Below are 27,848 nucleotides of genomic sequence, written 5' to 3'. Positions count from 1 at the left end.
GGTGCATGACTGTCTGAGCCTTTATCTCCTGAAGGGGCCAGCACCAGTAAGGGTAGTTCTTCCTAAGCCTTGGTGAAACTGCAAGCAAACAGACTGGAAACAACATCCCCAAACTGGTCCTGAAATTCGGCTCGTGTATGAACATCCACAGTCTCGGGTTCTATGAAGTTAGCAATGCGCTCTCCACACTGAGGTCACTGCTGAATGTTCTGCATGTTCACACGTACCTGCTGTTTGTTTTCTTTGGAATACGGCAACATGGTAGAAACATGAAACATGATCTCATGCCCTTGGTAGATGGTATAAACAGAATGAATCCCTGTGGTATCATCTGTAAAAATACAATACGCATTTAGTGGGCACAGGGAGTTCTGAGGCCGTAAGGAAACAGTCTTTATTTGCAGGCTAGAGGAATACAGAACAGTTAGCACATTCCAAAGATCCTATGATCATCCACCTGAGTGGAGGCAACAGTACGGATCCCTCTCCAGCTGAGGCAAGGCTACTGCCCACGTGGGGGCCTCTTCATCCCCCTCTAAGCTCTCTTGCTGTCTCATTCATGCCTTGCTTAGAGCAGAGGAGATCATGAGAAGTCTGAGCCCCAAAGGACAGCATGTTACAACTCCTTGCCTTCTAGTTACTGCTGGTCCAGGCCAAAATGAACACAAGATGACATACAAGTAATTATCATGTCCATAAAACAAAAGGAGCTATATCCCTGGCAGCATTGGATACTGACTAATAGCATGGAGTTTGGAGTTGGGCAGACTCAGATTCGAGTTCTCATTAGCTATGTTCCTTCTGACACATTACCTCACCTTTCTCTGAGCCTCAGTTTCTTAAAATTTGCAAATAGAGATAAAAGTAGTGTCTAACTCCTAGGGGTGTCTATCAGATTATCCCAGGAAAGGGAAATGAGGCTGATGGACTCCAGGAGTGACCATGGGCACACAGAGCTTGTTTCGGGGTCATGGGAGTGGGAAGCTGGGCCTGACCACTGGGGCTGAATACTTTATCCCAGCATCCACCAGTTAAGGTGGATAAGGAGAGCTCAGGGCAGCTCTCACAAACCGCCTGACCTTCCTGTATTCAGAATTTGTGAAGTGACTTCAGCATGGGCTGGTGGAGAGACGAGGCCCCCAGAGGCTCAGGACACCTGATTTGAAGTTTATCAAATTTAGGCCAATGAGCCTCACATCACCTGCCTGGCTTACCTCCAGGACTGGCTGTGAAGAGCAGATAAAACGACAGAAGTGCAAGCACAAGAAAAAACCCATAAATGCTGTATAGTTATAAGACAGCACACTCCACCCTGGGTATACATTCAAATTCAGATGAGGCTGGCAAACAAAACTTCTACAAAACACAGCAGAATGGAGGAGGAGGCAAGCTTACTTTTGGTGTCCAGACCACCACGGTAGCCTGTCCAGCCCTTGAGAGTGATGGTGTCACCCAGCAGATTTAAAAATTTTTGAAAAGCGTCACTTCCGATTTCTGTAAGAAGAGGTCAAGTGTGAACAAAGTGCAGTGTCCACAAGGTCCTAGTTTCTAGCTATGTACTGAAATCCTTTGAAGATTAACTAGGCTCCACGGATATTCCCTCTTCTGGAGACTGTGCAGGAGGCCCACAGTTCCCAGAATCTGAGGAAAGGAAAAACTACAGAGTCAGTCTAAGCAACCTGAGTGCTGCCAGGCTGGGGTCACAAGGATCTAGTAATGCAGAAGGAAAACATCATTACTACTCCTGTTAATAAGGAACAGGCCTCTAATATGAAAAGTGCTAAATAACAGGAAAAGAGGGCCATTTTCTAATTCTCTTAAGCATAAAAATCACAGAGAAAAGTTTCCCCGTTGCTCCTGAGATAACAAATCCCCATGTAATTTTCCAGTTACACTGAATCCCCCATGCCAGTGCTTGGCACAGATTCAGTGACCAGTGAATATTTGTCAAATGAACGAAACTGGGAAAACATATGTCCTACCAAATTTACCCTGAAAATTTACCCTTCAGCTTCATAAAAACTACTGGCTGTTTCTTTGCATTAAAGACTGAGCGGGTAAGATGAGTTGCAATTGTCTAAATTGTAATGAGGCGGGGCAGGGTTTCTGTTAGAAAAAGGGGGAGACACTCACCGTTGCTGAACATGTCATCATCTGTGAGCTGGCCGTCTTTGGCAAAAAGAACCCCGAACTTGAAATTCACAGAGCCCTTACAATGAGACAACAAAAGGTGCTGGATTTAATTTTCTCATCAAAGCAGACACAGTTATGCGACGTGCTGGTATTTAGGGACCCTACAGGGACCTCAGTGGCGACTTGCTGGATTACTTCCTCCCCTCCATTTCAATTTTGACCCATATTAACAACAATTATTTGTTGATTTTTATAGATTTTTATAGCTTACGAGGAAACCCTGTGTTCTTCTGTGAGGTCACTGGAAATTTCATTACCAATGGAGCCTGCAGGATGCCAGGTCCATTCTGCAGCAAAACAGTGCTCAAAGTAAACAGACCCCAGGAGCTCACAGGACTGGCACCATGCTCCGATCAGCCCAGCAGTGGCAGTCTGGAACCCAGCTAGCAGAGAGCTCAGGGTGATTCAAAATTTAACCCAACAATCTCAGGCTAAAAACTCGTGGACTATTTTAGAAATAGAAATGGAAACTGAAGACAATGTGGTCTAAAAGCTCATTTGCCCCAACTCCTAAAGCTATTTAATCTCAAGAAGTCACAAAACAGATGTGGGGAGAAAAAAGCAATCAGGAAGTAGCCAGTATAAATGTTCAGTCTACTATCCTCAACATTAAATGTAGGATTAAAATCAGATGCTGTGGGAGTGATAAATACCAAATGCAAGATGGCAGCTTCTACAGGTAAGAGAGAATAGGATCAGGGAGCTCAATTGTATTTATTTATTTTTTGGCTGTGCCACTTGCCTTGCAGAATTTTTCCTGACCCAGAACTGAACCCGGGTCACCACAGTGAAAGCCCAGAATCCTAACCACTAGGCCACCATGAAAGTACTGCAATTGTGTTTTTCATATAATTTTTTCTTAAACTGAGTAATAGGTTCATAGGTCTTCATTATATATAGTCTATGCTTTTTTTGTGTGCCTGAAATATTGCATAATTTTTTTTTTAATATTGCATAATTAAAACAAAAATCTGAGGTTGGAAAAGACCAACTTTTGCAAGGCTGTCTGATGAGGGGATTCTCAGTTGCCAGTTAAGGAGCCAACAAAGAACAAAGGTGAGTAGAATACTGCCGGCCGTACGGGAAAAAGGCATCCTTCGATGCCTCTGCCATTTGACCTCACAGAGATGGTTTCTGAACTCAGAGGTCGCTTCTGGAAAATAGGCCCTAGAGAAAGAGCGCAATTCTTAGGTGGAGGAGGGAAGGCCATTTGTGATTCCTCTTCTCCAACCTGTCACGGGCTTAGGCAAGGGCAGTATGGGCAGACTTGGCCTTGGGAATGTGGAAACTATTGAGACTGTAGAAAAACTAGCCTTGTAGATTGTTGCTGTTGGAAACAGCTAGGGAGTGGGATCCATTAAGATTAAAATGTTCAAAAATGACACATTATTATAGTGATTTGGTATTAAAAGAAAATTAATATCAAAAAAATTAATAACCCTATCCTCCAAAAAAGAAACTATACCCCACTTGGATTTTTAATGCAAGCCATTTCACTCCTGAGGCCTGGGAAGCAATCAGGGTAAGCCCAGCCTTTGGCAGAACCTAACCTACTTTTCTCCTTCCCAAGCCTTTGCAGGGGATCTCTCAAGTCATCTAGGGGAAGACCAAATTTAGAGAGGTTTAGTCCATTTCTCCATCAAGGTGTTCCCCTGGAGAAGGAAATAGCAAACCACTCCAGTATTCTTGCCTGGAAAATCTCGTGGACAGAGGAGCCAGGTGGGCTGAAGTTCATGGGATTGCAAAGAGTCGACGCCACTTAGTGACTAAACAACAACAAAGTATTGCCAATGGGTCAGAGGTGGGTGGGTCATGGCAGAGCACAGAATTCAGGATGGCTGGTCTGGGAGCATTCAAACTCTGAAAAGCCAAGGGGCTAAGGCTGTACTTCTAAACATTCTTCTGTCCCCAGTACATCTGAAGGACAGATACATACCCATCAGTAGTAATAATTTTCTATCTAGTGGTTTTCTCTGTAGAGTGAGGAAGAGGGAGGTAGCTTTCAGGATGGTGCCTCCACCCAGGGCTCTTGCCCACCATGCGGGTCTCAGCTCACTTGTCAATTCAGAGAGGACTTCCTGATCTCCTAACATGGTCACCCTCCCTGCACTGTTATTCTCCTTCATGGCCCTTTGTTTATCTTCTTAACAGGCCTATTCACACTCTGTAATTCTTTTTATTGAACTTGCATATTTGTCTGTTTCTACCACTAGAACTTGGGCTTCTCTGGAGGCTCAGTGGTAAAGAATCTGCCTGCAGTGTTAGAGACGAAGAAGACCTGGGTTCGATCCCTTGGTCAGGAAGATCCCCTGGAGTGGGGCGTGGCAACCTACTCCAGTATTCTTGCCTGGAGAATCCCATGGACAGAGAAGCCTGGCAGTCTAAGCCTGGCAGTTGCGAAGAGTCGGATGCGACTGAAGCGACTAAGCACGCACACACCACTAGAACTTAAGTCCCATGAAGGAGGGATGGTACATATCTTGCTCTCTGTGGAATCTCCAGGGCCCACTACCATGCTGGGTATTTTGGAGAGGGTTAATAAATATTCATGGAACAACTCTGTGTGTAATAAATGAGGAAAGAAACACAAGTGGTCAGATACAACTTATTTTCCACAGTTCAGTTCAGTTCAGTTCAGTCGGTCAGTCGTGTCCGACTCTTTGCGACCCCATGAATCGCAGCACGCCAGGCCTCCCTGTCCATCACCAACTCCTGGAGTTCACCCAGACTCACGTCCATCGAGGCAGTGATGCCATCCAGCCATCTCATCCTCTGTCGTCCCCTTCTCCTCTTGCCCTCAACCCCTCCCAGCATCAGAGTCTTTTCCAATGAGTCAACTCTTCACATGAGGTGGCCAAAATACTGGAGTTTCAGCTTTAGCATCATTCCTTCCAAAGAAATCCCAGGGCTGATCTCCTTCAGAATGGACTGGTTGGATCTCCTTGTAGTCCAAGGGACTCTCAAGAGTCTTCTCCAACACCACAGTTCAAAAGCATCAATTCTTCGGCGCTCAGCCTTCTTCACAGTCCAACTCTCACTGGTCCAACTCTCAGTGGTCCATACGTGACCACTGGAAAAACCATAGCCTTGACTAGACGGACCTTTGTTGGCAAAGTAATGTCTCTGCTTTTGAATATGCTATCTAGGTTGGTCATAACTTTCCTTCCAAGGAGTAAGCGTCTTTTAATGTCATGGCTGCAGTCACCATCTGCAGTGATTTTGGAACCCCAAAAAATAAAGTCTGACACTGTTTCCACTGTTTCCCCATCTATTTCCCATGAAGTGATGGGACCAGATGCCATGATCTTCGTTTTCTGAATGTTGAGCTTTAAGCCAACTTTTTCACTCTCCACTTTCACTTTCATCAAGAGCCTTTTTAGTTCCTCTTCACTTTCTGCCATAAGGGTGGTGTCATCTGCATATCTGAGGTTATTGATATTTCTCCCAGCAATCTTGATTCCAGCTTGTGCTTCTTCCAGTCCAGCATTTCTCATGATGTACTCTGCATATAAGTTAAATAAGCAGGGTGACCATATACAGCCTTGACGTACTCCTTTTCCTATTTGGAACCAGTCTGTTGTTCCATGTCCAGTTCTAACTGTTGCTTCCTGACCTGCATACAAATTTCTCAAGAGGCAGATCAGGTGGTCTGGTATTCCCATCTCTTTCAGAATTTTCCACAGTTTATTGTGATCCGCACAGTCAAAGGCTTTGGCATAGTCAATAAAGCAGAAATAGATGTTTTTCTGGAACTCTCTTGCTTTTTCCATGATCCAGCAGATGTTGGCAATTTGATCTCTGGTTCCTCTGCCTTTTCTAAAACCAGCTTGAACATCTGGAAGTTCATGGTTCACGTATTGCTGAAGCCTGGCTTGGAGAATTTTGAGCATTACTTTACTAGCATGTGAGATGAGTGCAATTGTGTGGTAGTTTGAGCATTCTTTGGCATTGCCTTTCTTTGGGATTGGAATGAAAACTGACCTTTTCCAGTCCTGTGGCCACTGCTGAGTTTTCCAAATTTGCTGGCATATTGAGTGCAGCACTTTCACAGCATCATCTTTCAGGATTTGAAATAGCTCAACTGGAATGCCATCACCTCCACTAGCTTTGTTCATAGTGATGCTTTCTAAGGCCCACCTGACTTCACATTCCAGGATGTCTGGCTCTAGGTCAGTGATCACATCATCGTGATTATCTGGGTCATGAAGATCTTTTTTGTACAGTTCTGTGTATTCTTGCCACCTCTTCTTAATATCTTCTGCTTCTGTTAGGTCCATACCATTTCTGTCCTTTATTGAGCCCATCTTTGCATGAAATGTTCCCTTGGTATCTCTGATTTTCTTGAAGAGATCTCTAGTCTTTCCCATTCTGTTGTTTTCCTCTATTTCTTTGCATTGATCGCTGAGGAAGGCTTTCTTATCTCTCCTTGCTATTCGTTGGAACTCTGCATTCAGATGCTTATATTTTTCCTTTTCTCCTTTGCTTTTCACTTCTCTTCTTTTCACAGCTATTTGTAAGGCCTCCCCAGACAGCCATTTTGCTTTTTTGCATTTCTTTTCCATGGGGATGGTCTTGATCCCTGTCTCCTGTACAATGTCATGAACCTCATTCCATAGTTCATCAGGCACTCTATCTATCAGATCTAGGCCCTTAAATCTATTTCTCACTTCCACTGTATAATCATAAGGGATTTGATTTAGGTCATACCTGAATGGTCTAGTGGTTGTCCCTACTTTCTTCAATTTAAGTCTGAATTTGGTAATAAGGAGTTCATGATCTGAGCCACAGTCAGCTCCTGGTCTTATGTTTGCTGACTGTATAGAGCCTCTCCATCTTTGGCTGCAAAGAACATAATCAATCTGATTTCTGTGTTGACCATCTGGTGATGTCCAAATGGTCACCTCTTCCATATAAATGTATTTTTGGTAAATTTCTTGGGATTTTGACAAGGATCTCTGTCACTTTGGGGTTCTTTTTTTTTTTTGTAGCTCTTCTTTCTCTGTTTTTGGAAATGATGATAGCGATCATATGTCTCCATGACTCTGACACCTCTTCCACTCTCAGTGGTCCCTTAACAAGCACCTACAGTGGTTTGGGGTCTGACAGATAACCTTCTTAGAATAACAGCACAGGGATTAAAGCAGTGGTTCTCCAACTTGAGCAGGCATCAGTATCAGCTGGGAGGCTTGTTAAAATAAAGATTGCTGGTCCCAATCCCAGGGCCTCCAATCCCACAGGTCTGGGGTAGGGTCCAAGAATCTGTATTTGCAACAAGTCCACAGGTGATGCGATGCTGCTGGCCCAGGGGCCCCTGTCTGAGAATCACTGGACTGGAGGACCCAAACAGCAGAAGCAACCAGCTCAGGGTCATGTCCAGCTGGGACGACAGCTAGCAAGCCAAGGGCAGAAGTACTGGGTCAATGACTGAAATGATGAGCCATGAACTAACCGCCCTATGCTCCACTGAATCCACGCTTTCACTTTACAGACAGGACAACGGAAGCCCAGGGAAGATGCAATGTGCCCAAGCCTGGGACTAAGTGGATGGCAGGACTGGAGCTGGAAGTCGGGGCTCCTGACTTGCGATGCAGTGCTCTTTTCAACACAGGGCCACAGTCTTCTCAGGATGGTTTTGAGTTGAGTGAAGCTGAGAGTTACAAGCAGAAATAGGGTCCATTGCTGCCTGATCACTGACTGAAGCTTTGGAAAGTTTTTCTGGGGCTTCTCTGTCATTGGCACCAGCATCCTTGCTGAGAGGACCCCATCCACTTCAAGTTCAGTTTAGTTCAGTTCAGTTCAGTTCAGTCACTCAGTCGTGTCTGACTCTTTGCAACCCCATGGACTGCTGCACGCCAGGCCTCCCTGTTCATCACCAACTCCTGGAGTTTAAACTCATGTCCATTGAGTTGGTGATGCCATCCAACCATCTCATCCTCTGTCATCCCCTTCTCCTCCTGCCTTCAGTCTTTCCCAGCATCAGGGTCTTTTCCAGTGAGTCAGTTTTTTGTATCAGGTGGCCAAAGTATTGGAGTTTCAGCTTCAGCATCACTTCAGCCTCCACTTCAGGTGGAGGCTCCCAAAAGACTGGTGTTGCAAGGCCTTGGTAAGCACTTGAAATTACAGAGTCTCATTTAGGTAATTTTGTTTCCAGGGCTTCCCAAATGATGTCAGTGACTAACAGAGTTGTCTCCTATCTCCAGAAATCAAGGTATCACTAAACAGAATGCACGGTATTTCTGGAGGAGATAGCTTTTATGAGGGGCTATTTGAGGAGGGCATCACTTGACTTGGGGCTACCTGACCATCACGGGTCATATTTTAACAGCGTTGAACTTGCTGTCATCAGTGCTTCATGAGGCTGGCTGCTATATGCAGCAGGGGGCCTTGCGGGATGGCTAGGAGTGCAAAGTCTCAAGACCATACCTGGGCCCCTGGAGGGAGGTGACTGGTGGAGGGAATCGTGGGAACTGGTTTTCTTGGGACTTCAATCCTGCTCAGACACTCACCATAGAGATAAGGTCATATTTGTAATTCCTACTTGTATGGGACTTTACATTTTTAAGTTCCAAATTTTATGAGACAAAACTCAACATGATTATAAACCAACGTATAGTCACATTTTGGGGAATTAATAGTATGCTAGGAATTATATTTCTTCTGAGGAAAGTGAAGTATGAGAGGGAAGAATAAAGGAGGAGATGGGGACAACAGAGGACGAGATGGTTGGATGGCATCACCGACTCAATGGACATGAGTTTGAGCAGGCTCTGGGAGCTGGCAAAAGACAGGTGGTGTGCTTCATTCCATGGCGTCACAAAGAGTCGGACATGACTGAGTGACTGAACAACAAGCCCCACGGATTCCAAAAGAATATTTTGGAATCAAGATATGATGTCTTAATTCAGCACTGGATACCCTCAGCTCCTCGTTACTCTTGTCTGGGCAATGCCTCCATATTTCCATGTTTCACATGTTCCTACACATCTGTCAACCCCTCCATGTGTGTTGCCTGGGACACCATGTTTTCTCTTGCCGGGGGGAGAGGAGGCTCTCCACACAATGGATTTCAGGACACCAACAACACTTTACCAAATAGCCAACCGTTCAGCAACATCACTAGTGTTGTTTATTTTTTCCCTGCTCATCTTTGCAGCTGATTATCACTATAATTGGGAAGAACCGGGATAAATTCAAGAAGCGGGTGAGATTAAAGAAGAGTGCCTTGGCCACACAGCTCTCAGGGAGGCTGCGAAGGATGCTAATCACTGGTCACACCTCCTCAAGTACATTATAATGAGTGCCCTTGGTGCTGCTAGCAAATATGCCCTGGTAAGGAAATAAAATTGAGAAATAAAGAGATGAGCTACTCCTTTTTCAAAATTTGGGAGGTTCAAAGATAAGTACGAGAGAATAAACCAAACAGCAACAGGGGTTCTTCAAGAGAGGGTGGAAGTGGTGAAGTGGGGGAGCATTCGTGTTTCCCACTGACGTGTATGTGTGCTTAGCTGCTCAGTCGTATCTGACACTTTGTGATCCTATGGACTGTAGCCTGCCAGGCTCCTCTGTTCATGGAATTCTCCCGGCAAGAACACTGGAGTGGGTAACCATTCCCTTCTCCAGGGGATCTTCCAAACCCAAGATTGAACCCAGTTCTCCTGCATTGCAGGCAGATTCTTTACCGTCTGAGCCAGCAGAGAAGCTCCTTCCTGTTTTCCACTGATACATTTCTGTATTGTTTGTCACAAAGGGCAGGTGCATGTACTGTGTGGGTGTGCAGTAAATATTTATGAATTAGGAATTTTGAGACATAAAAACTATACATGCATGCGTGCTAAGTTACTTCAGTCGTGTCCAATTCTTTGTGACACTATGGACTGTAGCCCTCCAGGCTACTCTGTCCATGGGATTCTCCAGGCAAGAAGACTGGAGTGGGTTGCCATGCTGTCCTCCAGGGGATCTTCCTGACCCAGGGATCAAACCCACATCTCCAACGGCTTCTGCACTGCAGGCAGATTCTTTACTGCTGAGACATGAGGGAAGCCTAAAAACTATACATGGTATAACCCTAATCTTAGATAAAATATAGAAAATATATCTCAAAATGTGATACTCTACCAATACTAGTTTTCTCTGTGATTTTAGGTGATATTTTGCTTATATCTTTTGTTCATTTCTGCATTTTTAAAATGTTTATCAGAAATGTGTATGACTTTCATCTTTTGCCTTTTACAAGTTACACATGGAGTTCATGGATTCTTCAGCAACAAGCATGATTGTACACGGATAATAGGTAGATTACAATGTAGATGTCTCCTTTTGCCCATTCTCTGCCACATCCTGCCCGACACTTCCACTAACCTGCCCATGGCGACTCCTGCCAACAATGTGGGGGGCAGCCGCTCAGCCTCCCTCCTCGACTTTACATTGCCATGTTCAGGAATCATGAGGTGTCGCTGCCTCAGAGAAACCTTCTGTTTGGCCAGTGGGTAAAATCTACTCCTTATGCTGTGTTACTATCTTGTTTACTTTCCCCAGAGCTCTTGGAATTGTCAGTAGGACTGTGTTTATGCTTGTTTATTTTCTTGCTTAGTTTGTCTCAGCCCAGCAGATTGTAGCTCCATGAAGAAGGGACCTTGCCTTGTTCATCAATGTATCCCCAACGCCTCAAACAGTACACAGTCAGAGGTCAGTAAACATTTGTTGAATCAAGGAATGAATGAATATACATAGAAATCTTTGCCTACAGAAACAACTAGGCTTATACTGTATTGCCCCACAAATTGTTTTTTCCTCGGTAAGTACTACGTTGTGGAAATCTTTCCATGCCAGTAAATAAAGATCTACCTCATTTCTTTCAATGGCATCATACGATTTCATTATTCACTCAGTCAGTGAATAATTCACATATTCAACCAAATATTTACTCTGTGTCCTCTATATGTACTATCCTAGGCTCTGAGGATACAGCAGTGAAGAAAAATGGAAGAAGTCCCTGTTCTAGTGGGGGCAACAGATAAAAACTGAATAAATGAAATCCATGTGTTAAGAAGATCAACAAACAGTATAGAAGGGCAGTGGGTGAGAGATATTTTAGTTAAGGGACTGGAAAGTCCTCCCTGAGCAGAGATGCCAATCAAGAGAGGGTGTGACCCAGGAGACGTCTGGGACGAGCATCCCTGCAGTGGGAGTAGCAGGCTTCCTGCAGACGAGGAAGCAGGAGGCCAGTGGCTAGTGTGGAGCTGAGGGTGGAGCAGAGGATGGCCTTATTACACAGGCCCTAGCAGGCTGCAGTGAGGACCTTGGGCTTCATCTGAGTGGGATAGGAAGCCAGTGAGTTGTGAGCAAAGGGAGCAGATGGCTTACCATGTTTGGATGCTCTATGAAAACTAGAAGAGAGGGCAAGAGAGGAAGCAGGCAGAAGAGCAGGAGGCTCTGCAGAATCCAGGTGGGAGATGGTGGGACTGGTGTCGATGGACTAGAGTGGTGGTGGTGGAAGCACTGAGAAGCGTGCGAGTCAGGGGTATGTTTTGAAACAGTGTCATCGGAATGTGCTGATGGATTAGATGGGGTGTGAGAGACAGGAGGTATTAAGGATGTTTCCAAGTCTGGCCTCAGCAACTGGACAGGTGATACTGCCGTTTACCAACAGGAACAGTGTACACACACTCTCATTGAGTAAATACTCAACTGTTGAGTGATAGTATTTCAGATATTTCTCTACGTTAATCATGCACTTGTAAAACCTAACATTCTTTTTCAAGTGGGACAACAGGGAATAGAAACATGCACATAATATGGCATTCTGAATGTGCTAACAAAGTACCTCAGCTTTAATTGAACGAAAATGAAAACCTCATTCCTCACCCTGATCATGGGATTAAAATTTGAATGATTCCAAGCAGATTTAAGCAGCTTGATTGTTTCTCTATCTTTATGGCTAGCTGCAAAGAAAATTCTGAAATACACCGGAGAGAATATGTCAGTCAAGTCTTTCAGTGATAAGAGACTCGCTGTGCAAATCCACGGAGAGGTGTGCCTGAGGGAAAGGCTGTGTTCCTGGTGAAGGGGAAGCTCATTGACAAACATCAAGGTGGGGTAGCAGGACCCGGCATCTCGCAACACTACTTACCTCTTGTTCTTCAAGGACCAGCAAGTCCTGTCAAATGAAGTTCAAAAAGTCAAGTCCAGGATTAATGGTGATCATTTTATGTTGACTTTCTGTGAAAGCCAAGCTTCATCTTCTGTCACTAACACCACTTTTCTCCACCTCAAAATATTCCATTTTTAAGCTAAAGTTTACTTATACTGTGTACTTTTTGGATCCAGTGATTTGTCAGAACTCTTTTCCCTATGCTGGAAGCTGGTTGCTCAAGCTTCCTAAGAGAAACCTACAGACACCTGATTACAACAGGGGAACTACTGCTGGTAAGTTTTACACATGCATGCATACACACACACACACACGGACACACACAGAGGATAGAAGGGAAGCTCATGAGTGAAAGGGAGAGTATGACAGTGTCTTTGGTGAAAACAGGCATAGAGGTATGACATAAATAGGCAGAAGGTTGCTATATCTCATTTTCAGATATTCCTCTGCAGGATGATTCTACTGGCTGCCTGCTGCCTCCCGGACAGAACCCAGCCAGGCTGCCTCTCCAACCTCTTCCCATGTCACCCCGCCTGGCAGGCCGGCTCCTTGAAGCTCAGCTCTGACACACAACTGTCACACTGTTAGTGATGGCTGCATTTATGAGTTTCAAGGGGAGAATTTAGAAGCGAAATTGATTGCAACTGCGAGACAAAAGTCTAGTTGCCATTCTTCTGATGGACCATTACCTTGATTATGACTCTAAACATTTTTCTCCCAAGGCAGACTGATTTCCTTTAACAGTAAGTCCTAAGAAAACAGGACAGCTTTCTGGATGCCTGCTATCCTCTGAATTTCTGAAAATGACAGACTCCCAGCCTCCATCTTAGTCAGTTCCCATCGGACTCTCAGGTGGGAAGTTCTTCATGATGAGAACCACTGGTGATTCTGGTTGGGATCCTAGGCTAAGAATCACTGACAATTTGCCATTTCTAACACTGTGGGCACATTATACAATACGAAGCACAAAGTTCTGAGTTACCTTTTGTATCTCAGGGTGAAAAATTTCCCTGGGGCCTTTCTCGAATTTGTCCAGATTCATGGCACTGCAATAGAATGGACAGAGTGAGCTGCAGTGTGGTGGAAACTTAAATAATGTGGAGCCAGTCTTAGGTCCTTAGAAAAGCCAAGTATTATACCCTAGAAGATCATAGCTGGATTTCTAGAGGGGCCAAAGGAGGTAGGAGCCAACAAGGAGCGATCAGTGAAGGAACATATCTGAGTAACCAACCTCAGAGGCTGCCCCTGAGCACACTCACAGAGAGAAGGGAGAAGTGGGGAGCACCTGCTGTAGGCAACCCTGGCTAATCTCCATGATTCTTACCTTTATTTACCAAAAAAAGAGATCCATTGACATTTACATAGTAATGAATGATAAGATGAAATGTAATTAAGATGACCTGACATGTCTTTCTTCCTTTGGTAATTCCTCTCTCACTAAGGACAAAAGGTTGTTCTTAACAAGATTATTCTTTTATGTTTTGCTTTGACCAAGCAACTTGAATTTCCTTGAGCTAAGTTCCTCTAGGACAAAACAAGGTAATTGAACAAAATGATCCCTGACCTCTTCAGCAAGAATCCTCATATCTGTAAATGAAAGGTAAAGCTAATAGCTATATTTACAGAGCATTTACTATATGCCAGGCACCCTGCTAAATATTTCACGTGGATTATCTCATCCAATCTCTATGAGGCAAGTACTATTTTATCCTCACGTTGAGGATGAGGATATTGAGGCACAGTAGTTAAAGAACTAGTTAAGGATAACAAAGCTGTTAAGTCATGAAGCCAAAATTTGAACTCAGCTTATCTGACCCAATAGTATGTATATTTTAATTTTTAAGTTTTCAAGTTGATGACTGTAACAGAGAATATCTTTTTTTCCATTGGCAGCAACTGTAGAAATTTTAATCTTTGCAACTTTAAAATACTTTCTTGCTGCAGCTTGCTGTGGCTATGAGTGGTGGGCCGAAAAGTGAAGGTCTCCTCAGATAACTAAATGAAATTAAAATTCATTGAAACCCCCAGTCTTTAAATATACAGAAGAAAGGAGCTGGAGAAACATCATTTTAGAAGAAGAAAATAAAAGGATTTTCAGAAATTTAGGCCAATATAATTCAAAGTATGACTCTTAAAGTTCAGATTTAGAAGCAGCAAGATACTTCAGTGCTCAACAAAAAGGTTAACCTCTCCATGGAGTCATTCTTAGCTCGGGCTTCAGACTGGCCAGGAGAAAAACCAGGGGGCCTACAGCAGAGGGGAGATGGTCTGCAATTCAAAGACAAAATCAAGCTTGAAAACAAGATACAAATGTTTTATTTGTTAATCTCAGGACCCTTTCATCAGGCAGTTGCAATCACTAATGGACAGTCAAGTTCATCACTGTAAGAGACATGCTGCCAAGTAACAGTAATAGGTGGGAACATGGAAAATGCCATCTCTGACCACCACCTGGTTGCAGATGAATAGAGACTAAACTACCAGGCCACTGGGATAAGCTCTCAGAGTCACACAGGACTAGTGTGTGACATTAGTGGTTGACAGCCCAAGCCCTGGAGTCACACGGATCTAGGTTTAAATCCCAGTGCTGTGGTCTACCAGCTGTGAGATCTCTGTAAAATCCCTTCACCTCTCTGAAGCTCCAATTCCTCCTATGTAGAGTAGTGGTAGTAGGTGGTAATAATAGATCTACTTTATGGAGCCGGCTTAAAGATTTCCTGACAATGCTTGTAAAACATTCAGCACAGTGCCTGACAAACAGAAGCTGCTGTTACTGTAACATCTTAGCTGGTGACAAAGCACCAGGCTGACCTGAGTGGCCACATTGCCAAGGGGAGGCTGACACCCAACATGGGGGAAAGAACAGAGGGAGGTGGAAAGGTGGGGGCATGAGAAGCAGCTGAGTGCCGAGAAGTGAGCAGTTCCTTCCATTCATTTAGCTTTCTGTTTGGTGAAGAAAAAGCACGTTCTTCTCTGAGAAGCATTTGCTGACATCTGAGTTTCTATTTCCAACAAGAAAAATGAAAGGAAAAAATATTTCTTGATTTTCTTTACAAAATCAAAGTATTTGCACACGTGCAGGGAAGAAACAGGCAACATATGCAGGACGGAAATGCTTGACAGCAAATTTCAGAACCAGCCAGACCTGGACTTGAGCCTCAGTTCCACTACACAGCAGCTGTGGCTTTGTCCTCTTAGGCCTCCATTTCCTCACCAAAAAATGGGATAATAGTACTACCTGCCCTACAGGGTTACTGTGACTACTGAATTAGGTACTGTGTGCCAAGTGCTTAGCAAAATGTTTAGTATATAGCCAAGGCCCACGGAAATAGCAAGCTGACATCAGAAAGTTCATAGGATAAAACCCATTTATGATTGCCTGCTGTTGGGTTTCTGCTCACACATACTCACCTTAAGATGGACTTCACAGAAAGTGTTTTCGTGGGGCTGTAGGGAAGGCATATTTTCTGAGTACCCTAGAAAGTCAAAACAGCAAACCAGTGAGAAGCTTGGCAATTTCCATCCCTGGAAGAGTCTTACCTCGTCACATAAAAGAAACCCATGACTAGTCTTGTTCATGTTTCTTTAAGAGGCACATATATGAATAAATGTATCCTACGTTGGAAAAATTCTTAATCAGGCTCAACAGCACAGGCTCAACAACATCCCCCATCCTTCCAACCCCTAGGCATTTACGCTTTAAGCATCTGGACTGCTGGTCTCAGGTGTCTCTGGCATTGTGATGAGCAGATGAGCTGCCTAAACCAGAGAAGGGGTTTGGTCTCTGAGCCAAGAACTGGATCAGCCTCAAAGATCAGAATAAGAAAACAGTCTCTATGTGTTCAATAGGACGCAAATATGATTCCTCCAGGTCAAAAACTTTTCAAACTAGAAATCATCTGGCGCTTTCCAAGTTTTCATAATGTATACTTTGATATTTTTCTGTGTTTACTTATTTAAAGTCTGTTTCTTCCTCTCTGAATGAGTACCCACTGTGACTATATCATAGAAAGTACTCAGTCAATACTGGCTGAAGGAAAGGGACTAAAGGAAGGCTTGCCTGAATGGTTCAGTCCCATGTCTAAGCACCCAGGACAGACAAGGCTAGCCTCTTTATAATCTCCCAAAAGTGGCAGCCACGCGGCACTGGAGCAGTGAGTGACGGAGAGGAGATACCCAACGTCCAAGGTCAGGAGTGAAGGCCATGAGGAGATACCCCACGTCCAAGGTAAGGAGCAGCAGCTGTGCTTTGCTGGAGCAGCTGTGAAGAGATAACCCATGTCCAAGGTAAGAGAAACCCCAGTACTGAGAGAGGGCATCAGAGGGCAGACAGACTGAAACCACAATCACAGAAAACTAGCCAATCTGATCACATGGACCATAGCCTTGTCTAACTCAATGAAACTAAGCCATGCCATGTAGGGCCACCCAAGACGGACAGGTCATGGTGGAGAGGTCTGACAAAATGTGGCCCACTGGAGAAGGGAATGGCAAACCACTTCAGTATTCTTGCCTTGAGAATCCCATGAACAGTATGAAAAAGCAAAAAGATAGGTCACTGAAAGATGAACTCCCTAGGTCGGTAGGTGCCCAATATGCTACTGGAGATCAATGGAGAAATAACTTCAGAAAGAATGAAAGGACGGAGCCAAAGCAAAAACAACACCCAGTTGTGGATGTGGCTGGTGATAGAAGCAAGGTCCGATGCTGTAAACAGCAATATTGCATAGGAACCTGGAATGTTAGGTCCATGAATCAAGGCAAATTGGAAGTGGTCAAACAAGAGATGGCAAGAGTGAACGTCAACATTCTAGGAATCAACAAACTAAAATGGACTGGAATGGGTGAATTTAACTCAGATAACCATTGTATCTACTACGGTGGGCAGGAATCCCTTAGAAGAAATGGAGTAGCCATCATGGTCAACAAAAGAGTCCAAAACGCAGTACTTGGATGCAATCTCAAAAATGACAGAATGATCTCTGTTTGTTTCCAAGGCAAACCATTCAATATCATGGTAATCCAAGTCTATGCCCTGACCAGTAATGCTGAAGAAGCTGAAGTTGAACGGTTCTATGAAGACCTATAAGACCGTTTAAAACTAACACCCAAAAAAGATGTCCTTTTCATTACAGGGGACTGGAATGCAAAAGTAGGAAGTCAAGAAATACCTGGAGCAACAGGCAAATTTGGCCCTGGAATACAGAATGAAGCAGGGCAAAGGCTAATAGACTTTTGTCAAGAGAACGCACTGGTCATAGCAAACACCCTCTTCCAACAACACAAGAGACGACTCTATACATGGACATCAACAGATGGCCAACACTGAAATCAGATTGATTATATTCTTTGCAGCCAAAGATGGAGAAGCTCTATACAGTCAGCAAAAACAAGACCAGGAGCTGACTGTGGCTTAGATTATGAACTCCTTATTACCAAATTCAGACTTAAATTGAAGAAAGCAGGGAGAACCACTAGACCATTCAGGTATGACCTAAATCAAATCCCTTATGATTATACAGTTGTCATGAAGTCACTCAGTCATGTCCAACTCTTTATGACCCCATGCACTGTAGCCATCAGGAATTTTCTGGGCAAGAGTACTGCAGTGGGTTGCCATTTCCTTCTCCAGGGGATCTTCCCAACCCAGGGATCGAACCCAGGTCTCCTGCATTGCAGGCAGACGCTTTACCATCTGAGCCACTAGGGAATAGCGACAGACGATTATACAGTAGAAGTGAGAAATAGATTTAAGGGACTAGATCTGATAGACAGAGTGCCTGATGAACTATGGATGGAGGTTCGTGACACTGCACAGGAGACAGGGATCAAGATCATCTCCAAGAAAAAAAAATGCAAAAAAGCAAAATGGCTGTCTGAGGAAGCCTTACAAATAGCTATGAAAAGAAGATAAGTGAAAAGCAAAGGAGAAAAGGAAAGATATACCCGTTTGAATGCAGCATTCCAAAGAATAGCAAAGAGAGATAAGAAAGCCTTCCTCAGTGGTCAGTGCAAAGAAATAGAGGAAAATAATAGAATGGGAAAGACTGGAGATCTCTTCAAGAAAATTAGAGATACCAAGGGAACATTTCATGCAAAGATGGGCTCAGTAAAGGACAGAAATGGCATGGACCTAACAGAAGCAGAAGATATTAAGAAGAGGTGGCAAGAATACACAGGAGAACTGTACAAAAAAGATGATCACGATGGTGTGATCACTCACCTAGAGCCAGACATCCTGGAATGTGAAGTCAAGGGCCTTAGGAAGCATCACTACTAACAAAGCTAGTAGAGGTGATAGAATTCCAGTTGAGCTATTCCAAATCCTGAAAGATGATGCTCTGAAAGTGCTGCACTCAATATGCCAGCAAATTTGGAAAACTCAGCAGTGGCCACAGAACTGGAAAACGTCAGCTTTCATTCCAATCCCAAAGAAAGGCAATGCCAAAGAACACTCAAAATACTGTACAATTGCACTCATCTCACACACTAGCAAAGTAATGCTTCAAAATTCTCCAAGCCAGCCTTCAACAATACGTGAACCGTGAACTTCTAGATGTTCAAGCTGGTTTTAGAAGAGGCAGAGGAACCAGAGATCAAATTGCCAATGTCCGCTGGATCATGGAAAAAGCAAGAGAGTTCCAGAAAAACATCTATTTCTGCTTTATTGACTATGCCAAAGCCTTTGACTGTGTGGATCACAATAAACTGTGGAAAATCCTGAAAGAGATTGGAATACCAGACCACCTGACTTGCCTCTTGAGAAATGTGTATGCAGGTCAGGAAGCAACAGTTAGAACTGGACATGGAACAACAGACTGGTTCCAAATCGGGAAAGGAGTACGTCAAGGCTGTATATTGTCACTCTGCTTATTTAATGTATATGCACAGTACTTCATGAGAAATGCTGGGCTGGAAGAAGCACAAGCTGAAATCAAGATTGCCAGGAGAAATCTCAATAACCTCAGATATGCAGATGACACCACCCTTACGGCAGAAAGTGAAGAAGAACTAAAGAGCCTCTTGATGAAAGTGAAAGAGGAGAGAGAAAAAGTTGGCTTAAAGCTCAACATTCAGAAAACTAAGATCATGGCATCTGGTCCCATCATTTCATGGGAAATAGATGGGGAAACAGTGGAAACAGTGTCAAGACTTTATTTTTTGGACTCCAAAACCACTGCAGATGGTGACTGCAGCCATGAAATTAAAAGACACTTACTCCTTGAAAGGGAAGTTATGACCAACCTAGACAGCATATTAAAAAGCAGAGACATTAGTTTGCCAACAAAGGTCTGTCTAGTCAAGGTTATGATTTTTCAGTAGTCATGTATGGATGTGAGAGTTGGACTGTGAAGAAAGCTGAGCGCCAAAGAATTGATGCTTTTGAACTGTGGTGTTGGAGAAGACTCTTGAGAGTCCCTTGGATTGCAAGGAGATCCAACCAGTCCATCCTAAAGGAGATGAGTCCTGGGTGTTCATTGGAAGGACGATATTGAAGCTGAAACTCCAACTTTGGCTACCTGATGCAAAGAGCTGACTCATTTGAAAAGACCCTGATGCTGGGAAAGATTGAGGGCGGGAGGAGAAGGGGATGACAGAGGATGAGATGGTTGGATGGCATTGCCAACTCAATGGACATGAGTTTGAGTGAACTCTGGAAGTTGGTGATGGACAGGGAGACCTGGCGTGCTGTAGTCCATTGGGTCAGAAAGAGTCAGACATGACTGAGTGACTAAACTGCACTGAACTGAACAGATTTATAATCTGCAAAGGATTTATACTACACGTTTATTTAGCAAAAGAGATTATGACGTGGTCCATATGTAAAATTCCCTTTTTAACTCTAAAAGAATCCGCCTGTCAGTGCAGGAGATGCAGGAGACACGGCTTCCATCCCTGGGTCAAGAAGATCCCCTGGGGGAGGAAATGGCAACCCACTCCAATATTCTTGCCTGGAGAATCCCATGGATAGAGGAGCCTGGTGGCCTATAGTCCACGGGGTTCACAGAGTCAGGCATGATTGAAGTGACCAAGTGTACAGCACCATGGAATAGGGAGGGAGGATTCAGCCCAGCCTGGATGCTGGTAACATCACCATAAGCTGCCAACACAGATATAAAGCCCAGGGCTCATGGGATTGTGCCTCTATACTTTTCTTCATGACAAAGAGGTAAAGCTCTTCTTCCCCATCACCTTTGTTTTGTGGCTTTCCGGGGTCACTCCAAGAAAAAACACCTTCCAGTCTATGTTTTCAGTGGAATTAACAAACGCACGGGAGAGTCAAGTACAAGTGCATATCCGGCTATACTAAGTGAGCACAGGAGGATACATGCATGTGTGTCAACATCAATCCATTTACCTAGCCTGGGTGTGTGTGTGTGTGTGTGTATGTGTGTGATGTCAAGAAGGACACTGCAGTGATTATCTCTGAGTACTTGAATTTTGATCCTCTCCTGTTTTACTTGCTGTATTGTCTGGATGGAATTTTTACAAGGGTGAATCATTTTTTTCCTTTGCATTTAGAAGGAAGACATTCAGAGATGCGTGAGACAGTTTCGAGCAGGGTTTAAACATTTAGCTGTGTTTCTGTTTAACTGGAGAATGTGAGCTCAAGGGAAGAGGGAGGGAGCGCTGAGTCACCTGCATCTTTGGATTCCCCACAGCCTCCAGCACTGGCTCTGGGCCACCAGGGGCTCAGTAACTCACCCCCATGCTGACATCCTGCTTTGAAATGTTCAGCTCCTCACTGCTTTGCAGTGGGCAGCGAACACCTACCCGGCCCTGCAAGATTCAGGACTGAGAGAAGAGTTCTGGATTTGGGCGCTGGCACTACTCAGAGGGGGTTGAATGCTCTTTCTGCCCATCCTAACTCCACAGTGGTCCCAGGTCTCAATCCCACCTCCCTGACTTCTCTCACCATCCAAGAGTCGTCCCAGAAGGCTCCTGTTCCTTCTGACTGCCCCCCGCCCCTCCCTCTACTCTCTACGTGGCCAGTTCCCTTGCATCCTCTGGGTCTCTTGAACATCAGCTCCTCAGGAGACGTCCCTGGACGAGCTTGCTTTGGCAGCCTCCCATATCATTCTCTGTCTTCATTTCCTTTAAGCGCTTACACAACTTATAAGGTAATCTAGACACTATCTTTGGAAATTAAAATAAGCAAAACTTTCCCGTGCATGTGCCCTACTCTTCCTCCGCAGAACCTGGCAACCGTCCAGAAAGTGAAGGGACAGTTACTTCCTGAGGGAAGAAGACCGGATTGAGAAACTCTCATTCCAGACAGAGGCAGCGGCAGTGTGGCACGACCCCTGGCTCCTGAAAGGGAGGTGGAAGGAAGGCAGAAGGAAGACAGGCAAGCTGAGGGGTTAGGCCCTGGGGCCCTGGGTGCCTGCCTCCTGAGGACAGACCTGGATGGGGGTGGGGTGGAGGGGCTGCAAGGACATCAAGGTAAGGCCTGGAGGCACCTGGACTAGCAAACTTCCCAGACATGGCCTTCCAGAGGATGTTCAGGTAGAACCTGTTTGAACACCCTGAGGGGTAGCTTCAGGCATGGCTGGTCAACAAGATTAGATATTGGAGATAAGGCCCCTCCCCTTCTGGCCCCAGGCCGAGAGGCTGGAGCACTTCCAGCAACTGGCAGAGACCTGGGATCAGGTCAGAGGCTTCCTGCATTTGGTGACTTCACTACAAGGAGCCAGTGGCCAGGACAAGGACTTCACGGACAGGCGTTCTCCAATGACCCCCTAAAAGCCAGGAGATTAGTTACATCTCAGAGGTTGCTCTTCTACAACAGAGACCAGAAAGAACCCAGAGGGTCCTGGGTGGACCTCCGGCCACTGTGAGGTCTCAGAAACCCTCTCTTATTGCACCCAAATATCACCTTCAAGAGGAACAGGGTTAGTGGACAGAAATCCGAAAGGCTGATTTTGTCCAGAAGAGATAGTCATCCAAGGAGAACGTTTAAGCCAGAAGAGACTGGAATACTGTAGTAGGCAAGCATAAAATAAGTCAGTGGAGGAGGGCAGAAAACAGTGTTTTTCTGCAGAAGATAAGAGGCTTTGGATGAAGGCACCCTCACTTCTCAGTAGGGAGCTAAGGAGAAAGATGATCATGCACGCTCTTGGGGAAAACTGGCACATGTCCCCCAGCACTATCTTATAAAACTGTCATTCAAACTTGGTTCAAGAGCAGCCATGCTGACGGCGAAACTAACCCCGATTGCACTGGCATCGGGGGAGTGGTAAGGCCAAAATTCTGCAGGAAATAATTCATGAGTAAGATCTAACTTTATTTTATATCAGATTTTTACCTTAAACCTGCTTAAAATTTTCTGAAACATAGATGTTTATATAAATAGCAGCAACAGAGTACACTGGTTAAGCTGGACTTCGTTAGTCATTAATCATGTCATTCATCATCCCATTAATGTATTCAACAGATATTTTTTGAGCTCCTCCTATGTACCAGGCACTGGGCTTGCTGCTAGGGATACTGAGGACCAAGCAGTTAAGTCCCCTCCTTTCATGGAGATCACAGTCTAGGGAGAGTGACAGCACGGGTCAAAGAATGACATCTAGGATTAACTGGGCACAGTGATGACAGCTCAGCATGAGCCTTGGGTTCTGCCTGGTCTGCCACCTACTGGCATGTAGCCTTGGCCATGTTGGTTAAGCTCCCTAAACTGTAATAACACCTACGTATTCGGAGGACTTAGCTAGCATATGGCAAGTGCTCAGTAAGTGTTAGATTTCACTGTTATTACTATTACTATTTTTAATCATTACAAGAAGTTCCTAGCCACAGTTTACTCTGTAGTGGTTACTGGAAATCCTTTTTGAAGTTGCTACTTTATTGCTCTCTATGTATGCATGTGTGCAAAAGTGCGTATATGTATATAAAAATTGCTGTTCTTTTAAGTTTCTGTCATGTCTTTTCTAAAAAGATCTACATAGCAATTTAGATATCCTATGTAGCTGAGACAAAAATCAGCATGTGATTATTTAAATACTGGATTTCAACAAAGGTACCCATCAAGTGGGAATACCAAATAAGAGAACTAACATTTTCTAAGTGCGGTTTGTTTTATTGTTTGTTAAATTATATGCTGTACTCACCAATCCAAGAATAAAATGTTTTAACCTTCAGGCATCTAACCAGTTTAAGATTTGATGGCTTGGGACACTGGGTAAATTTTCAAGATCTCACTTAATGTAGTCTTGTTAGTACTCATCATTCTGTCAGCTACATCCCAGAACCTTCCCTACTTTACAAAGAAGAAAGTGGAGGCTCAGAGGGCATGAGAAATCTTCTCAAATCCAACCCAGATGAACTTGTTATTGAGTTTTTTTTTTTTTTTTTAACCCTACTTTGCTTAACTCCAATGCTTTGCTCTTTCCAGGGTCCATATTATCTCTAAAAATTTCTCTGAGAGCAAAGAAAAAAAGACCAAGAGAAGCAGAAAAGGTAGAAGATGAAAGACAGAGGTCAAATCTAAGAATTACTAGAAAAAAAAAATCAAAACAGGAAAGAAGCAACATTAATGAACATAAAAAAACTTTCCTGTGTTAAAGAAAGACCTGTGCCTTGAGTTGAAAGAGTCTGCTTTCAGCTCAGTGTCCAGAGCCCACCGTGGGCAGCAGGTATTTGTTAAATCTCAGGTTGCTTTTCTACCTCGTGATATTGATGAAAGGAGCTAAGCCTCTAAGAAATCCTAGGAGCACAGCTGATTCAGTGGTTGAGATTGGCTGGTGGAAACAGGGGTCCCCTAGGGACTGGGCCCGTGTAACAGTATTATACTCCACTAAATTTTATTTCTTTTAGTTGAAGGTGAGTCAGCTTATCACTTTCAGTACCAGTAACAGCAAAGGTTAACACAGTCCTGTATTCCCAGAGGGCAGAGACTGAGGGGGAGGTACATGTCTGCTTAGTGGCTTATGTAGGAAAAGCTGATATTCAACTCAGAGCATGAAGGTCTCTCCTGCGAACAGAATAATCCTCAATAGGCCCTCTCAAAAATCCTCGTAGGAAAAAAGCCAACAACGACACTGATTAAACTCTGGAGTGGTGCTGAAACTCCAGGTGCAGGTCAGACACTCACTGTTTTCCTCCAAAGGATCGCACGGTATTGAGGGACACGCTGATTGTTTTGGTCAGAGAGGGTCACGGACAGGAAGAAGGGGCTCTTCTCGGCATCGTTTCCAATGTAGTTCTGATGGACTGGAAAAGAGGAGGATTCAGAATGTGAAAACGCAGCTGGCTCCTCTGGGCACTGGGAGCAGTGGGCACTGCAGGTGGAAGCTAGCCCTTCCCACAGGATCAGAGAATGGTAATCTCCAGCCCAGCTCAGGACAGAACCTGGCGACTCTATCCTAATCATGCTTTCCAGGTATGGGCTCAGGAATGAACATATGACCCGATTCTGGCCAGTGAGACAAGGGAAGAAGTGTGTCAAGGGGTTTCTGAGAAGTCTTCCTCACTGCTGAAGATGGCCTTCCCTTTTCCCTTGGAGATGGTGTCTAGAAATGATGCCTGGAATTACTGCAACCATCTTGTAACTCTGGGGAGGGCCAGCACAGACAACATCACTGAGCCTCTGACTCCAGCAACCCCAGAGCCAGCCCTATCTCTGGCCTCTTGCTCTCTCCCTTGAAATTTAAGCCAGTTGAGGCAACTGAAGGCATCCAAACTGATGGCACCACTTTTCTCAGAAGTTCTCACTACTCCAGGCAAAGGCTTTCAAGTAATTGGGAAGATAGCAACTCTCTCTCCATTTCTTTCTTTATAAAGAGATATGTCTTGCCAAATATATGAACTTAGAATAATACAGTGTCTGATTTTTAAAAAGATATCATTTGGGTCCAATCAAATAGCTCAAGTATCACATCTTCTACAAATAAATCAATAAAAATAAATTAACGAGTTAGCCTGACAAGCAATTTCTTCAACTCATTTCTAATCCTGCCATAGTGATTACTCTTCCATTCTCACTACCATCTGTTGCTAACCATGCTCCTATTTTCATCTTTCCATGTATCATCACGTGAGTCCTTCATGTCAAAATGTACACCACTATTCATGACAGAGTTCTTGGTATGTGCCAGGCACCAGGCTTACTGTGCCTCATTGATACTTCTGTTCAAACCTCCTAGGCATATACATATTAGTAACATCTTTGCTTTAAAGATAAGGAGATTAAGACTCAGAGAAGTGGGAGTAACTGGTATAGGGTCCTATATGGATAATACCAGACCCAGGAATCAGTCTGTAGTCCCAAGGGCAGGGATCATAACTACCTTTGCCAGAGCACAGTGTCTGGCACATGGCAGGTGACAAATAAACCCTGGTCACCAGAACCTATAGCATAATGCCTCTCTGTTCTGTACTGGCCCTGGAGCTCAGGGAATCGTTTCTCTCCTCATTACCTTGAATCAAGTGTTCAAGACCCACTGCAGACTGAGTACAGGCTTTGTTGAGTCTAAAGTTTTTTGTGCCCTGCAAATTTTTCTCATCTTGCAAATCACTTATTCAGACTACTTAATCCTCTGTAACTCCCCAGGGTCAAAAACAACTGGCAAAAAATTAAATTAAAAAATTAAAAATATAAGTAATAAATTTAAAACTGAGAAAATTTGCTAGGGCTGAGACTCGGAATTGAATCCTCAAATCTATAGAGGTTACAACTGACCTTGAAATGAACTGCCCTAACCTCAGTATCCTCTAATCCAATAAGTTTCACATATACAGGGTACCAGAAATTACACTGGCACTAATTTTCATTCTGAATATCTTTTCTTCCCAACCACTGGAATGGCATAATTACCTTGTCCTAAAAAATACTTGAAATACCATCTGGTGTGGTATTCTGGGTTCTCTAAGTGCACGTCTGTCCTTCGCCAAGTACCTGGCAGAGCAGTTGCGTTCTGTAATGGAACAAAGTTATGCCATTAAGAGACTTAGAAAGTAAACAAGGTAGCAATGAACCAGATGCCAAAGAAGCAGAAAAGTCACTGTTAAAAGCTTACCAACAGGGCTGTAACCACATGTTCTTATTAGAAAAGACACCCAGTCTAAACCCACATCATATAAATTTTCTGGAGGTCCTTGGGGTGGAGGAAAAAACACCAGGTGAACCAGTGAGTTAAGCGACTTCTAACTTAAATATAACTTGAAAGTTTTTTTCCTTTCTGGTAGGAAGCTTCCAGGATATCTGGAAGCTGGTGCCCCCTAGAGGCAGGCCCTTCTGATTGTTATCCCTGTAACAGGCACATTGCACCTGGAAAATATCCTGGCATCTTATCTGTGTTCATATTTTTTGTAAAATTTTAAAAAGTTATCACAAGTAACTCAATTGATGTGGAAAATATGGATAAACATAATGAATAATCTGAATCATTTGTCCAAAAATAATCATTATGAATGACTTGATATGGTTCCTTCTAATTTTTTCCCAACATTTTCTTACCAAAATGGAATCATACTGAATGTACAGTTTGAAACTCTACTGACATCTCTGTTGCACCATGTGCCAGACTACTGGCAGATTCTTTTCGCATTCTGACATGCCTCTAGAGATTTACTAGACATTTGTGGTCAGTGGTGCTTTCTTTATCATGCTGAAGAAGTTCCCTTCAATTCCAAGTTTATAAAGAGGCTTTTCTGAGAAATGGATATTGAATTTTACTGAAAGCTTTTTTTGGGCAATGATTGAGCAAATAGGTTAAATGGGGAAAATCACAGTAATGTAATGAATTACCCTAATGGCTCTTCTGATACTGAATCGTTCTTAGATTTCTGAAATACACCCTTCTAGGTATTCTTCTGATATACTTACTGCTGGATTTTAAAAAATGGCTATGTATCATATTTAGTAGATGAATCTATAGGTTTCTTTTCTGTATGTATTTCTGGCATGCCTTCAGGGTTACATTACTTTATAATGTAAGTCAGGATGCTTTCTGTCTTGCTCACTGCTCTGGAAATACTGATATTCACGGAAAGAGCTCTACATGCCAGGTCCTAGGCCACACACTTTACATACATCACCTCCATAGTGTCTCCACCAACTCATGAAACAGAGTTGATTTTAGCCCCCTACTTTCAGATGAGGAAACTGAGGCTTAGAGAGGCTAACTATGTTGCCTAAGATGGCAGAGATAATAAGCAGTGGAGCTGAAACAAATCAAATCCAATGTCAGAATTTTTTCTTTTTTTTAATCTTAACCATTACATCATCTTCTGCATGCTTTATTTAATGTTCTGCCTTTTTAATCTACCAAGGGGTAAAAAGTAGGCTAAAATTTCATATCTATCTATCTATCTATCTATCTATATATATCTTTATACCCAGGTGTGCCAGTTGGTAAAGAATACGCTTGCTAATGCAGGAGACACAAGAGATGTGGGTTTGATCTCTGGGTAGGAAATATCCCCTGGAGTAGGAAATAGCAACCTACTCCAGTATTCTTGCCTGGAAAATTCCATAGACAGGGGAGCCTGGTAGGCTATATTT

At 43.8% G+C, this 27,848-nt stretch overlaps 1 protein-coding gene across 3 annotated transcripts in view; it reads right to left on the bottom strand.

Moving 5' to 3' along the window:
- GARNL3 (GTPase activating Rap/RanGAP domain like 3) overlaps positions 1–27,848 on the bottom strand; it is a 166,656-nt gene that overhangs the window by 50,851 nt on the left and 87,957 nt on the right. For all 3 annotated transcript variants that reach the window (XM_005213214.5, XM_059891125.1, NM_001077872.2), the window contains 8 exon segments: positions 26,160–26,259; positions 24,438–24,556; positions 15,755–15,819; positions 13,326–13,389; positions 12,323–12,349; positions 2,134–2,209; positions 1,396–1,494; positions 228–331 (listed from right to left, as the gene is read on the bottom strand). In XM_005213214.5, coding sequence (XP_005213271.2) covers positions 228–331; positions 1,396–1,494; positions 2,134–2,209; positions 12,323–12,349; positions 13,326–13,389; positions 15,755–15,819; positions 24,438–24,556; positions 26,160–26,259 — 654 coding nt within the window.

This window comes from Bos taurus, chromosome 11 (genome assembly GCF_002263795.3).
Source record: "Bos taurus isolate L1 Dominette 01449 registration number 42190680 breed Hereford chromosome 11, ARS-UCD2.0, whole genome shotgun sequence".
NCBI lineage: Eukaryota > Metazoa > Chordata > Mammalia > Artiodactyla > Bovidae > Bos > Bos taurus.
Note: the sequence above shows the minus strand (reverse complement) of the source record. Positions and strands in the feature narration are given on the sequence as shown.